This window comes from Rhagoletis pomonella, unplaced genomic scaffold, assembly GCF_013731165.1.
Source record: "Rhagoletis pomonella isolate Grant_MI unplaced genomic scaffold, Rhpom_1.0 Rhpom_scaffold_00006, whole genome shotgun sequence".
Lineage (NCBI taxonomy): Eukaryota > Metazoa > Arthropoda > Insecta > Diptera > Tephritidae > Rhagoletis > Rhagoletis pomonella.
In genome coordinates, this window is record NW_023458560.1 from 23,980,046 (window position 1) to 23,995,642 (window position 15,597).

Consider the following 15,597-nt stretch of genomic DNA (forward strand, 5'->3'; position numbering starts at 1 on the left):
ACAATAATGTGCTCATAAAATATACGAATATACATATGTATATTATTCGGTAATATGTCAGATTAAACATATCTTCAGCTAATTATAATGTGGTTTAATTTTTGGCATACAATTTTCTATAAACGAAGCTTAGTATGCATACTGTAGATAGACAAATAACAAGTAATTCCAACTTCGACAAATTTCAAAGGCAACGGTTATTTATTTACTAAATGGTATTAATATATGAATATAGCACGTTTGTTAGAGACTACATATCAGTAAGAAATACAACAGGTGTATCTACGCACCGATGTATTGGGTTAACATACCAGATTTACGAATTCAAGTTTTTATTGCACGAACTTTGGCTGTTACTTTTTTATTAAATTTATTTTTAATAAAAAAAAATCACAAATCCATAAGTTTATTTTGGGGAATTTCCTGCATACAGACATATGTTTGTCATATCATATATATAAAATTTATATAGGTTTCTATTTATATATATGATGATGTTTGTATGTATGTATGTGCAACCATCAGAATTATTCACCAACTGACACTTTCGATGCCTAATTTAATTATTGTCAGAGAAAAATTAATTTTGTAGCGAATCAAGCTGATTAAGCTTTTGAAAATACAGTACGTACTTATTAATAGACATTTATTTATCTCTATACTTTTTCCAATGTTAATACATACATATATTAATAACATAATAATGTTTAAAGAACACATTCTTTATTCGAAACATGCTTCATAAAAATTTAACAATTTGTGTCTTAGTAAAAGCCTTTTTTTATTAAATTAATATTGTAATAATGTATGTAGGTACTAATCTTTGATTTAATGTCTTGGATTTTTTTTTGTCTTAAAATGAACTTTACAGAAAATGTATATGAAATATATAAGTAAAGCTAAATAATTAAAGAATTATAAAATCTATTCGCATATCCATCCATATTTAATATGGCTATAGTTTCGCCTCGCTCGCCAACAATTTCTCCACACACCTATCCTCAATCAAAAAGAAGTTAAACGAAAATGCCTAATGAAATGGTTTACCGCATCTTATTCCAGCTATTTCATAGTTTAAAAATCCGTTGCGAAGGAAATCCTACCTGATCGTTTAGCAGTTTTTTCAACAATTACTTTTTTTGATCTTAAAATATTTTTTCGGACCCAAGTAACAATATCCTTTTTAAGTAACTTTTTTCGCCTTACGTAAATTTTGTATGTACACGTAAGTCTTAGTAGTAAAACAACGGAAAAAGTGAGTTTGAGAAGTAAACACAACGAAAATCGGGCAAAAATGTGTGCCCGTTGTGAAAAAAAATTGTTTCTAGCAATCATCAAATTAGTAATGCCATCAGCGAGAAATATGAGAATCTTATAAAAAAAGCATGTAAATGCAAACTTTTAAGTGTCTGAACATGTCGTCGTACTTTAAAACACTTATGGAAATTAAAAAAATGATCATGAGCAGTTTGTACTTGGAGGTGAAAATAAGAAACTGTCAATGGAAAATCACTGAGCTCTCCTCAAAGAAGATGATAATGTACTTGTTATTAAAAAATGTCCAATTCCTGAATTACATGTGTTACAAGGAACGGATTAGTTCCGCCACTTACAAAAGCAACTTCTGCAAAATTCAGATGCGCTAGATGATCCAGAAATTTATTCAAGTGTAGGCAAATTTTCACTTACACCTTTCATTTCTGCTTTCAAAGCTATGAACGAAATTGTGGATTTTTGTTGTTCTATGTCACCACCCGGCCAGGATTTAGATAAATTCATTAAAGAATTGAAAAAGGCTTATGCCAGTACAAGTTTCTGTGACATTGAAAATTCACGTAATTTTTGAACATCTTGAGCATTCCTTGCATTTTTTGGATGGCGAGGAATTTTGATTGTGGTCGGAGCAGCCAGGTGAATCAGTTCATAGAGACTTCTTAAACGTTTGGAACCGCTACAAAATCAACGTGAAAGAAGAACCAAGAAAGATTAAGAAGAATGGTCGTAGAATACTCCTCCATGCATATTTAAAATTTACATTGTATATTAAAATATACAATATTTAGTTAAAATAAATTTTTTGGTTCAAACCAAATCGTTATTTTTATTCTTCTTGTATCATTTTATTATTCTTGTATCATTTTTAAAGTAATTATCAGTTATTTTTCAATTCCATAACTATTTTTTCGTAATTATAAAATACATTGTTACATTAAATTTCTTCCAAAAGCCTAAAGTAACCTGGCTTTCCTGCGTAGATATGCGAAAGACTTTAAGGATCCATACACCAGGAAAGCTTTATTTATCTCTTTAGTACGATCAAAACTAGAGTACGCTTCTATTATATGGAACCCCATTTACGGCTGTCATGCCGCCAGACTCGAAAGAGTGCAGAGAAAATTTGTTCGTTTTGCGTTAAGTTCCCTTAACTTTGATGACCCGATGCCCTCATATTTTTCCCGTTGTAAACTTATTCACCTACAAACTCTTGAAACTAGAAGAATTGTCCAGTTGCTCATGTTCGTTTTTGATTTGGTTTTTTGGCTCTTTGGATTGTTCGGTCCTTCTGGAGAAGATATCCTTTAATGTGCCTCACAGATTTCTACGCTCATCTCTGCCGTTTTACTTGCGTGCTACTAAGGCTAACTATTACCATTTTGATCCGATTTTCCGCGCTCTGACAGAATTTAACAAGATCTCAAAGAGTCTAAATATTGATTTTTCGTTGCCGAGAAATATTTTCAAATCATCTATTGATTCATTTTTCTTATAACTACTTGTGTATCTAAATCTATAGTATTTAGTGTTAATTATGATAGTTTTATTTTTATCTAGTCTGTAAGCTTGTAATCATAGACTAAATAAACTGAATAAACTAAAAACTAAAACTAAACTAAAAAAAAAACTAAATTAACAAAAAAATAAAGATAAAAAAGTAATTAAAAATATTTATAGATCAAAAAAAGTAATTGTTGAAAAAAAACTACCAAACGATCAGCTAAAATTTCATTCGGAATGGATTTTGAAATCATGAAATAGCTGGAATAAGATGCAGGGAACCGTTTTATTAGGCATTTTCATTCAACTTCCTTTGGATTGAGGATAGGTGTGTCCAAGTCCTTCAAACTTTTTCAAATGCCTTCGGGGTCTCTGAACAGCGAGCAGCGCTGGAATCTAAAAAATAATAATAAGAGACATATTTTAGTGAGCAATAAATGGAATATAGAGTGGACTTTCAAGCAAATTTATTATTTGTTTTTTGACAAGTCAATTTTGTAAAATAAAACCGATAGTAAGAATATCGAAATTGTTTTTACATAAATCATAGTTTAGATCATTCCCTGAAAATCCAAACAAACACGCAGTAAAACTTTCCTGACCGTCCACCCTTTCTTGGTCCCCACTTGCGTACGCTCACCACGATTCAGTCACGAGCTTTTTCACTTAACGATTTCCTGATTCAAGTGAAATGGGTAGCTTTTTCTTGCAATTCGGCTGCGATTCTCAGATGGAAAATGGGTTTATAAGATTGGTTTGCATGAACTTGTACGACACCCCAACTTGGAGTTTCTTTTTGTATACAGCCTCATTCAAATGGTTCCAAAGCGGGTTTTGTGAAATGTTTTTTCTCAACAATTTCCTTGATTTGACTGACCTTTTTAATAAGACCGTGATGTAGGTACTTTTCACAATGAAAATTTAACGGAACGGAGTTCGACGAAACCAAAATGGTATGTAATTGGCTTATACCATATTGGGGGTAGGTAACTCAGTAAATTTCCAAGAGTTGACTCTATGACTCTAAAAGCTTAAACAGACGGCAGCGTTGATCCGGACTAACTCGGACTTAATCCGGATCAACTGCAGTTAATTCCCGAGATAATTCCGAATTAACGAGTTGATCCGGATCAACGCTGCCGTCACTTGAAGGAGTTAATTCATTCAATTAACTCATTTTAATGTTACAGTCGTTTCTGTCGTTGACTATTTTTCTGTGTACCTTGGAAAACCTTGACTACGACTCTTAAGAGTAAGAGAGGAAGATGTATAGACTTTTTATATTGTTAATACAGCTGACTCACATGTATTTAGCAGTGTGGCGAAGTGCAACACTTATGGGGATTTTTTTTATGCTTAACAGAAAGAGCTATATCATAGTAATGAGCACGGTTGCCATTTTGGTCGATTTTTTTTTTCAGTTTGCTACACTGGTACATTACTTTCATATCTGGTACATTTTTGAAATCTGGTAAAACGAGATAATTGTTACTGACATCATATACCTATTTCATAATCGCACACAGGTAATTGGAAAGCATTGCAGTACAGTAGAATCGCGGAAAAGTTAACTCGTGAAAAACTTAATCGCTCGGCTTATGGCGGTTTCTTTTCTCGAAAAAATTTCACCCGAGCTCAATTTGTTTACGCGTATTCCCCGAATTCCTTTTGTCGTGAGCGTTTGAATTTGTGAGTCGTGTATTGTTTGTGTGTTTAAAAAATGTCAACAAAGAGGAAAAAGTCATCGCAAATCAGATATAATCTATTAAATCATTAAAAAGCTGAGATTAAAAAATTTATCGAGGTATTTACAGAAATCGATTGGTGGATTATGGTGTATCCAAAACAGTCATCTCAATAATAAAGAAAAAACGTCATGAAATTTTGGAGGCAGTGGCGAGCACATATGAAGAAGCAAACAAGAAAACTCTCCATATGCTTGTACAAATTAAATCCAAGTTTCTTTTTTTTTGTAATGATGAAAACTAATGGCCTTATTCATAAAAAATAAAGTAGCTTTATAAAAGGTTTATAAATTGAAAAATGTATGAAAACGTCAATTTATAAAACTCTTTCAACCTACTTTATTTTTTATGAATAAGGCCATATGTTTATTACTATATTTTTTTAAATTTTGAAAAGCGCTTATAAAAGTTATTAATTCGAAGAAGTTAATCACCCTTGGGACATTTTGGTAAACTTTTTCGAGATTCTATTGTATAACCAATGGACTGGACAGCAGGTTCTGTGACTGGAATATATTATGCGATTTCCCACGTTTCATAGGTCTAAAATTCTCATATTTCGCGGAGCGATTATGGTCTCCGTCCAGAATCTGAGACATGACACCCTCTAACACGTTCTACAGGTAGGTACTCTAAGATTGGTGTGGACTGTTATAAGGTCAGCGCAATAGATATATATACATACATAGGTCACATTTATTCGCTCAACTAAGTTTATAATAAAAAATATATTTGTCCGTTTTTACAGAGAATGTTTCTAAAGAAAGGTTTGTTCGAGCATTATAAAAAAGTTCACAAAACACGCGAAAAATTGTAAAAAAAGAAAATATTTGTAAAACATTTGAATAATTAAATCTATAGCTAAACATACTATTTTCGTACATTTTGTACATTCTGGTACAGTTTTTGGTACACAAAAAAAGAGGTAAAGAGCAATCGTGGTAAAAAGTCGCTGGACTTCAACCGAGATCCTGAGTATTTTTTTTACGAGAGGATTCGCTGGTGAAAGTCAATTCAGTAACTCAACTCCGAGTTGATAGCCTACGTTTACACCATGAGCACTATTGAAACTTTTAGCTGCCTGACTCGTGTTTATAATACATTTTTTATTTTGCCCGCGGGCAAGGCGGTGCTCATAACCGATATACATATAATCTATAGAAAGCTTTGCAAAGCTTTTTGCGTTGTTTTGGGCATGACTGAGAAAGTTAAAAAAAAAACCTCCTTACGCATGCTACGACTAAGCACGCATGCAGATCTTTTTAAGCTTTCTAAGCACCTTAGAAGAAAGTGAAGTAATTAGGACCAAAGCATACATACATATCCTACGGAAGAAACTTTTTAAAACGTTTTATAAATGTGAAGGCCTGCTCAAATAGGCGCGTATCGCACAAGATGCTATCGCACCATGTCTGTTGGAGCAGTCCTTTACATGGGCGCGCATATACACATGTAGTAAAAGCTTTCTCTGGTTGTCGCAAATATAATGGCGAAATTCGCAAGAAAGTCTACTTCTCTCTACATTCCCAATCCTCACCTTCACTTTATTTCCTTCCCGTCGCCACCACCGATTAGTTATATCTGAAGAGCGGATTTGTATAAATGCGTCTTGTGCCTTTTGGCGATAAATTACTAAGTACCACAACGCTGCGCAATTTGATATCACCCTGTATATACACCGTATCGACAATATCCGGTTTGATACGATATTTAAAATCAGTTATTAGTTTATCATTCAAGTAAACCTCAAATCCATTTTCCGCACACACAATGGCCAAGCGAAATGTTTTTCCAGGCCGAAAATCTGTATCCAATTCGGAGCGTTCCTCCTCTGCCCACGCGCCATTGAACCAAGCATTTCGACACACAATCGCCTTGCCAATTGCACCACTATGCTTCGAGAAACGTGGATTAAAATGAAATGCGATAATAGGATGAGGCCAGTAGTGTTGGCCCTTTTGTAGATTAATGTAAAATGATTGTGGCAGCAATTTAACACGCCCCACAGTTTGTAAGCAACGCCCTACTTTTAGCGAATCGGGCGGCAACAGCCCATAGTATGGAAGCGGTATGCCACAGGCGATATTTTTCATTAAGGCAATCGAACTTTTAATACCCAGTGGCGCCCAATCTAAATTCGAGCCATCCACTTCATCGTATGGTATTAACGCTGTCTTATCACCATTTGGCTTGTCATGGAAAATGTCCAGTGCCATACTTATTTCTTTGGGATCAACGCCCGGTATATGCTCGGGATAGAACTCCACATCGGCGCGTTCCATGCTCACATCTTCCACATCGCCCTTCATCTCGATAGTCGACACTGACGAGTATGGTACACGGTGTGCATATTTGGCAAAATGTATGCCATTCACGGAGATCAGATAGTCGCTATCTGTTATGAAGATCTGCATGCCGAAACGGCTGCCACGATGCAGTGAGAATGGCAGTGCTGACGAGACTTCTTCCCTGCCCCATACGCCTTTCACCTTCGTATTGCGTACAATATAGTTTTGTGGCAGGCGTGGATTAATGTGCAGCGCAACATCGCGTGTTGCATTCTCGATGACGAAATTGATTGAAAACCTAAAGGACAAACGCAAAATGATTAATTGTTGTTAATGGAAAATGGTTGCATGTGGACTTGCCGCTCGCAATTTAGCAGAATTTTTCCGGTTATTGTAAAGCTGATGCCCTCCTTCAAAGTGCCGATTTTTTCGTTTTGATATACAGGCAGCGGTTCCACATAGTCATAGAAGGAGCTCTGCAATTAGAAGATAAATACATTGAATTGAGGTGATAGGTTTAGCAATAAAAAGAGTAATTAAATTATATACATTTTGAAAGTTTACAATCAAACGAAACATAACAATAAACAATGCAGGCGATAAAGCTTTTTATTTCCATAAATATTTTTATTATTTTTAATATTTTGGTTGTCATACGGACCCCTTTACATGTACGTATATTTACAAAATTTCAATAACGTAACAAAATACAGAAGGTTTCAGTGACTTTAATTTTGAAGGGTTTAGAAGGTAAAGGGTGAGTTCGTAAAAATTTTAAAGATTTTAAAAGAATAAGAGCTGTCAGCGGTTTCTTGGGGCTAGTTCCTGCAAATACGAGCGTGGAAATCTGTTAACAGACACCTAAAGTACAATTGAGATACGAAGGAAACACTTCCTTATGCTTCTGAAGGCACACACAGGTGGTGCGTTTGTCGAAGAAGAACGCAGACCAATGTAAAGGGACGAAGCTCACGTCCAACCACTCAACCAAAACGAGGTGAGAGCATTAACAATGGGGTATAAAAAACAAAAGGCCCCAAGAGCCATATTAATGGCAGCTGAATAAGCCGACAGAAAAGATTTGGTGGGGCGCATTTACCAGCTGTTACGAACTGTTGGACTTACGAGTTTGCGCCAATTATAGCGGAATACGCCTTCTTAATATCGATGATAAGGTCCTGTCGACGATACTATGTAAAACTGAAGTCCTTCATGAACTAACTTTACTTACTGGTATGGTTTCAGACCTGGTAAGTCCATCATTGGCCAGATTTTCACAGCACTTCTAACCCTGGGAAAGCCACCAAATTTGCAAATCGACACACGCAATCTTTGTTTCGATTTTAATAGCTGTTTTTGATATCACGAGGAGAACTTGACTCTAAGTTGGCATGTTGCGCCAACAATGTCAGCCTAGAGATCAGGTGAAAAATAACTCTTACCAACTGGTGTTACTTTGGGCTCGGTAGACGATTTCAAGGCATACCTGTTTCTCGACGAACAAAAATTACGCTCTACAAATCTCTCATCATGCCCAGGTGAAAAATAACGCTTGCCAACTGGTGTTACTTGGGGCTCGGTAGACGATTGCAAGGCAGAACCCTTTCTTGACGAACAAACATTATGGTCTACAAATCTCTCATCACGCCCGTCCTTGTATGGGGCGCATAAACGTGGAAGATGTCGAATAGGGAGGAGAAAGTTTTGCGAGTTTTTAAATAACTATTCTACGTAAGATCTATGGTTCGCGTGGCCGACGAATGTTGAACGATAAACTTTACAACGACATGGCTGATGGCGTCCCGGGTGGACGATGAAAATAAGGGCGCCCGCAAACACAACGTAAGACCAAGTGCATAGGGACTTGATTGCACTCGGGATGAACAAATGACGCAAGTAGACAAGAGAGAAAGGCAATTAGTTTTTTGATATCGGCCCAAACCGATAAGGGTTTTTAGTGCTAAATAAGAAGAAAAAGAGACATGACATTGATATACCATTTTATAATATCTCTATACATATATGTATACTACATATGTTAAACCTGGTTTCATACGTTAGACCGCGCAAAACTTCAGAAAACGGATCGTGCGAATTATGTTACCTTCAATTGACGTATTCGTCTCCGCGGGAGATCAGTTTTCGAGTTGACACCGTGCAAGAGGAGGTAGGGATTAACTTTTATGGAGGCTTTTTTATCATTCATTTATTTGGAGGACTCCATTGGAAGAGTCATGCTCTAACTATCGTAGGCTTCTGACACTTTGATGGAAGCGATTGACGATCGAAACAGAGACATTTCGTTCCTCTATGGGTCTCTCGGTACTCGCAAAACCTTCCATATTTCATTACTGTTAGCTTCGGTGCGTTCGAGATCGAAATTGATCTGGCAGTTGCCTCACTTGCAGTCTCATTTTTGGTGTTGAAACGGTTCACCAGGCGTTGAATATGCCGATGAATCTTCAACTGACTAATGAACCGAATGCACAATAGCACACAAACGAGCACTGCCATACATTCGTCATGACAATCAATTAAAGCCTATCTTAGGAAGTAATAAAAATTAGTGTCGAATTCCCGTGCTTCACGCAGGGTCAATAATGTGGCGAGTTGGTAAGCTTTTATATTTGTACATGCATACATATACGCGCCGAATTGGCGAAACGAAGAACGTAGTCCTCCACAAAGCATAGAATCGATCCGACAAGTGATTCCTTTAATCTCTTTACATTCCCTTTTAAATAAAGGATGTTGAACACAAATGAAATCGAAATTGCAGGGGCGTCATTTGTTTTCGACAGCGATCAAAAATTAAGTTCGAGTGAAATCATAAATCGTAATTATTACAATAAAAAATAATTTAGGTGGGAGATTATGTGTAGAATTGGTTGCCCAAATACAGTCGATTTAATCGAATTAGGAAAACCCCCCTTGACACACAGCTTGTTGTGAAACCACCCTCATATCCCAGCACAATATTTATTTTAATGACACAAGTGAATTGCGAATTTGGGTATGTACATATGTACTTACTTTAATGAATAAAGGCTCCGTTATGCATACTTGGCATTGCTTGAGAGTTGTCACATAAGGAATCTGTTAAATGAGCTTCGCGTGTAAGCGGTTACCCAACGCACAGCCTTAAAGGCTCCGTTATGCATACTTGGCATTGCATGCACTGCTATACCATTTTTACGTAGAAATGAAAAACCAACAGACTTCTACGTATGTAATGCTGTGCGTTGGGTAACAGCTTACCCGCGAAGCTCATTTAACAGATTCCTTATGTGACAACTCTCAAGCAATGCCAAGTATGCATAACAGAGCCTTAAGGCTCTGTTATGCATACTTGGCATTGCATGCACTGCTATACCATTTTTACGTAGAAATCAAAAACCAACAGACTTTTACGTATGTAACGCTGTGCGTTGGGTAACAGCTTACACGCGAAGCTCATTTAACAGATTCCTTATGTGACAACTCTCAAGCAATGCCAAGTATGCATAACAGAGCCTTTAACAATTTGAAATATGTATATATTTTGTCAGCACACAAAAATTTCATTCTGACCCCGTGCCACAATATAACCAGTAAACAACCTTCGGTGAATTTGGCGACTGCCTTCCTCGGGGATGAATATGCTAGGGATGAAACTATTGGTACACACGCCTTCCAAGCACGCAGGGTTGCTTTTAATCACCAAAAAATAATTAACTCCAAATAGTTTCAAAAAGTATAGTGTAAAACGAAATTTATTGAATAATTCCACATAAAATGGTATACATAAATGACGCATTTTCTAAACGATTTAAATTAAACGCATTTGAGAATTGATAGAAAAGTACTACGGATTGTAAATTTTTGTTAACTATGAGGTGAATGAAAATTTTCAACCCGGCCTAAGGCGTCTAATAAATTCATGGCTTTTAGTTCTAGAAGAATAAATGTCAGTAAAGACAAGTCTTTTTTGTATAATTTCTGATTTTATTGCTCAACTTCTTTTGAACAAGAGCAACTGTCAAAAATTTCCAGCTGCAAAAAGGTAACGAATTGGCACAGCAGAAATGTAAATTTTTCTCGCCATAATAAAAAGTTTTTCCAACATGGAACTTTTCTACTAATTGACATGAAATTACTATCCCAACGCTCGGAGCGCTGCCACTGAGGGCCTTTGCTAACTGATTAAAAAGAGAAAATTTGGAAAGACCAAACAAAAATTTTGAGATTTCTCGTTGTTAATACGAATGCCATAGTTTTTACCTAGCTCGTAGGACTACGCAAAATTTTGACAGCTTGTAAATATGTATACACATAAAGTTGTTGGCGGTAATAAGGAGTCAAAATTAAAATGGAGAAAGAACAAAAAGCGTAGGTTAGTTGTCAGTTATAAAATAAATCCAATTTATTTGCGAATATTTGTTTATTCTTTTTATTGAAAGGCAACCACTCGGAAAAGCTTGTGTTAATTATATTGATAACAGAACCTGGCAGCTCGCACGTTGTCTAAATTCTCAAGTAACATAAAGTCCACAAAAGAATAAGTACGCCATGTATAAATTTTAACAATACACAAAAATAGAGCTTTCGCACGAGTGTTTGTTTGGTTTTTCTACACCATTTATAATTTTCTTTTAATAAAATCACGATTTGACAAATACTTAAATTTATTTATCTAATAATAATACAGCACACAACCCTGAAATCTAAGAAAAAGTCTGAGGAAGGCCATTAAATAGCAGCACACAACCCCGTGCCTTCCTCAGGAGTGAATATAAGGGCGTGTGTGAATCGGTAGCAAAGTTCTATGGGGAAAGCTGTTGAATAATATTTGTACTATGGTGAGACAGTTTTGCCAATCTGCTGTGTGAAATGAAATCTTTTTTGACAGCAGTAAATTTTTCATAACCGCAGATTTATGCGCAATAAACTATTACAAATTTAGTGAAATTAATATTTTAAGAAAACATCTACCATCATTGATTGCAGTTCATCAACTTAAGCTTTTATTTTACGAAAAATTACACACAGCAGCAATCTTTGCAATTGTCAAAATTTTCTATGCATTTGTCAAAAATTTCACTAGCCCTATGGGCTACTGAAATTTTATTCACCTCAAACTTGTCAAAAATTTACTTGCCGCGAACTTTGTTACCGATTCACACACGCTCTAACTACAACAACAACGACTACTACAACAACAACCCAAAAAGGTTGGTTACTGTCCATGATTCAATAATACAAGGTTAGATAATTATTGACAGCTGCGGTTTGACACTCCCTTACAAAAGGTTGCATTTACGGAGGACAGAGAAAGGGCAAGAATGCAATCCCTTGTTTCGAAAATGGTAGTAGAAAAGTACGCAAAGTAGGCAATTAGTTTCCTTTCGTAAATTCTAATGTATTTGCAGGAAATCTGGCATTTTAAACGAAATGTTGAACGTAATATTGATATATCTACGTGAATTACGTAATTTATATGCTATTTAGCCGTATAAAAACTGTAAAATGACTCAAAATTAAAATAAGACTACTATGAGACTGATGTAAACATCCAATGCTTATGTTTTCATCAGTTAAATATGCTTCATATGCATATACAAATAAAGATATTGCACAAAAGCTTATACTTTTATATCACACGAAAGCTACACTGTTTCCATGTAAAATTGCAAAGAAGCAACACGGTGCCACTGCTAAGGGAGCGGTGCGAGAGAGACAACTGTCAGTTTATCGAACCTTGTATTATTGAATCATGGTGTTATGGTACGCATACTTCGGGAGCAGCAGTGAATGCAGGCGGCATGACACAATAGGGTGCACTATGGCTAGTCATGTCGGCTGGGCTGGGTTCTTGCCTTCACCGCTGCTCCCTGCGCCATAGCAGAGAAAAGTCATGCCTTGTCAAACGTCGTTAACGGACGGACACACTACAAAATAAATTCAAAATTCCACAAAAAAAATCCGTTAACAAAAATAGCTGAAAAAGAACGTTAAATTCAAAATTTAAAATAAACTGAAAATCCAAAACTACGAAAAGAAAATGTAAAAAAAAAACGAAAATGCACCAAAAATAAAACAAGGCCGAATATAAGGGCGCCACTGGTGGAGTTGTGACGCCCGGTGCTGGCCCACCCTCATCCATGGCTACCGTCGCACCCTAATGTCGGTAGCCCCATTATATAAGCTCTAATGTGCCTTCCTAAATAACAAAGCAAGTCAGCATTCCCATTATGTTACACGAATTTATTGAAAGTTCATTTCTACATCTAATTTCTAAACCTAATTAACCTAAAGCTACGTCCTAACATCGAACAAAAATTATATATGCTTAAGAGCTAAGTAGGGGTGAAGAATATTTAAGGGGGGAAAAAAAAACTAATCCTAAGCTGTCCATCAAAATTCAAGGCGAGTAAGTGTTTAATCGCACCTTACATGCTAAGTCTTATCACTAGTATGGTTTAAACTTAGTCCTACGGTTGAAATTTATGGGTCAAGGTTGCGTTGAAGGGTAAGTTTACAGGCTACAAAAGGGTAAGTCAGGTAAGTAAATCCGGTAGGAGAATCAGGTAGGTAAGTCGGGTAGGTATTTCAGGTAAGTAGGTCAAGTAGTTCAAAAAATTCAATTAAAGAAATTTAAGTCTAGTCTAGTTAAGTTTTAAGTTCTGCTTCCTATAGTTCTATAATTGTTTTAATTTCGCTTCAGGTATTTTTTTTTCTTTTATTTTTTTATTTTTTTTATTTTTTTGTTATTTATTATTATTGGTATTATTTGTTATTTATATTAAGTTCTTGTTATAAAGTGGCCGTTTTTTTTTTTTTCTTTTTTTTTTTATATTTTCAGTTATTTATTTAAAAGTTATTTTATTTGAATTTTCGCGAAACTTTTATTTTATACTAATTTATATTAAGTTCTTTTAGTTATATAAATTTAGATTTTATTTATTTAAAATTAAGTTATTTTAAACTTTTCTAGATTGTAATTTATTTTATTTAACTTTAGAGAATGTTAAATTACTTGACTGAATTTTTATTTAGTTTAATTTAATTCAATCTAATCTAGTTTAATTTTATGTCAGTTATTTATTTTAGGTATATAGATTTTTCGTGTTCTTTAAAAAAAATTATTCAAGGGTGTTCATGTTTGTTGTTTTACTTAAAACTAAATTTCTATTTCATCTATATACATCTATACACATCCATAGGTGCATATGCATGTATATAGGTGTATATGTATGTCTATATATGGAAAAAAAATTATTCTAGTTCATACTATTACATTTCTGTTAACTTTCCTTCGTTTACATTTTATTTTGTTTTAATTTCTTAGCTTTTTTTTTTTTCTTTGGGTTTTTGTTTTCTCTGCTTTTACATTTTATTTTCTGTTTCCTTTTTCTATTTATCTACATTTATTAATTTTTATTTTTTTTTTTTATTATTTTATTATCATTATATATATATATATGTATATATATATATATTTTCTTCTAAGTCCATTTAATATTTTTTTTTCTTTCTTATCTAGCCTGCATATATAAATGTAAGCGTATATATATATATATAGGCCCGAAGGACTCACCCCTTGTTGCAGCAGTTCTTGGTGGGGCCTGCTGTTGTTGTTACGGTGTGGTTGCTGCTTATTGTTGTTACGGTGTGGTTGCTGCTTTGTTGTTGTTACGGTGTGGTTGCTGCTTTGGGCAGCTTTGGTGTTGTTATTGAGGTCGTCTTGCTAATTGCCAGGGTACGTTGAGACGCCTGACGATCCTGAGGCGCACCGCTAACGTGGTGGCGCTTGCTTATATTGAGGCGCACGATGAACACTAAGGCGCACCGCTGGTGGCACTTGATGACGTTGAGGCGCCTCGCTGACGAGGTGGCGCTAGATGGTGTTAGGGCGCCCGATGGGCATTAAAGCGCACCGCTGGTACGCACACACTGGTACTGTGGCGCTCTTCTCCCGAAGTGGCGCTTGAGGTTACGCCGTATGGTTACAGTAGTGCTGTTGTGGCGCGTCGTGGATACCGTACGGGACGGTCCGCAGACTGCCTGCAAAGGGGATATTAATTAAAAGAGGTTTTATAGTTTGAATGATTCCTAATGGATTCTAAAGCAAAGAAAATTCACAAGGAGCGATACATCTGGATCGCAAGATTGAAGTTACATCAGCGTATATACACAATTTTTGACGCCCCCGGTTTAAATAGAGGCATATATATGGGTTTTCGTGCTCCGCATGCTTCGGTAACCCCCCACTTCCTAGCCGCGGTTGTTCCGTCTATTCTACCCCGGCAAATGATACCTTCCTCGTTTGCTTCGACACTCAAGGATAATAATACTCACCTATTCCAGTGTTAACAGTTCCGGGACTGTTGCGCTGTTTTTGCCGCCCTGCGGTTGCTGTCAACGGGATGTGGGTTGCTGCTGGGACTCCCAATTGCTTAGTCAATGGTCCAACTGATTCTTTTGGTGTTGCTGCGGTGCTACGGTTGCAATGGTGGTTGATTGCTTTCACCTTTTCCTGTTTTATATATATAGATTATTCTTCCCTATACTTTATAAATCCACTTTGACAACATGCACGATAACATACAACACTTACCTTGTACTAAATGTAGTAGCTGCGGCGGCACGCCAGATATGATACGACGTTTCCTCGGAATCTATAAATCTCTCCAAGGCTGAAACTGAAGCAGTAGTTATATGTAACGTTAATAACTACGTTCTCCTGAGTGCAATTCTATCCTAGAATCGCTGGTGAAATCGCACTATTTGACTATTTTTTCCTTTTTTTT

General features: G+C 35.8%; 1 protein-coding gene across 1 annotated transcript in view; it reads right to left on the bottom strand.

Annotated features, from left to right (window-relative positions):
- Positions 1–701: 701 nt before the first annotated feature.
- Positions 702–15,597, bottom strand: part of LOC118741837 (galectin-8-like) — a 15,645-nt gene continuing 749 nt past the window's right edge. Inside the window, exons 2-7 of the mRNA XM_036473811.1 lie at positions 14,738–14,851; positions 14,385–14,534; positions 7,169–7,284; positions 6,058–7,106; positions 3,113–3,171; positions 702–990 (exon numbers count right to left, since the gene is read on the bottom strand). Of these exons, the coding sequence (XP_036329704.1) occupies positions 6,092–7,106; positions 7,169–7,284; positions 14,385–14,534; positions 14,738–14,851 (1,395 nt within the window). The 3' untranslated portion in view covers positions 702–990; positions 3,113–3,171; positions 6,058–6,091. The remainder of the gene's footprint in view (positions 991–3,112; positions 3,172–6,057; positions 7,107–7,168; positions 7,285–14,384; positions 14,535–14,737; positions 14,852–15,597) is intronic.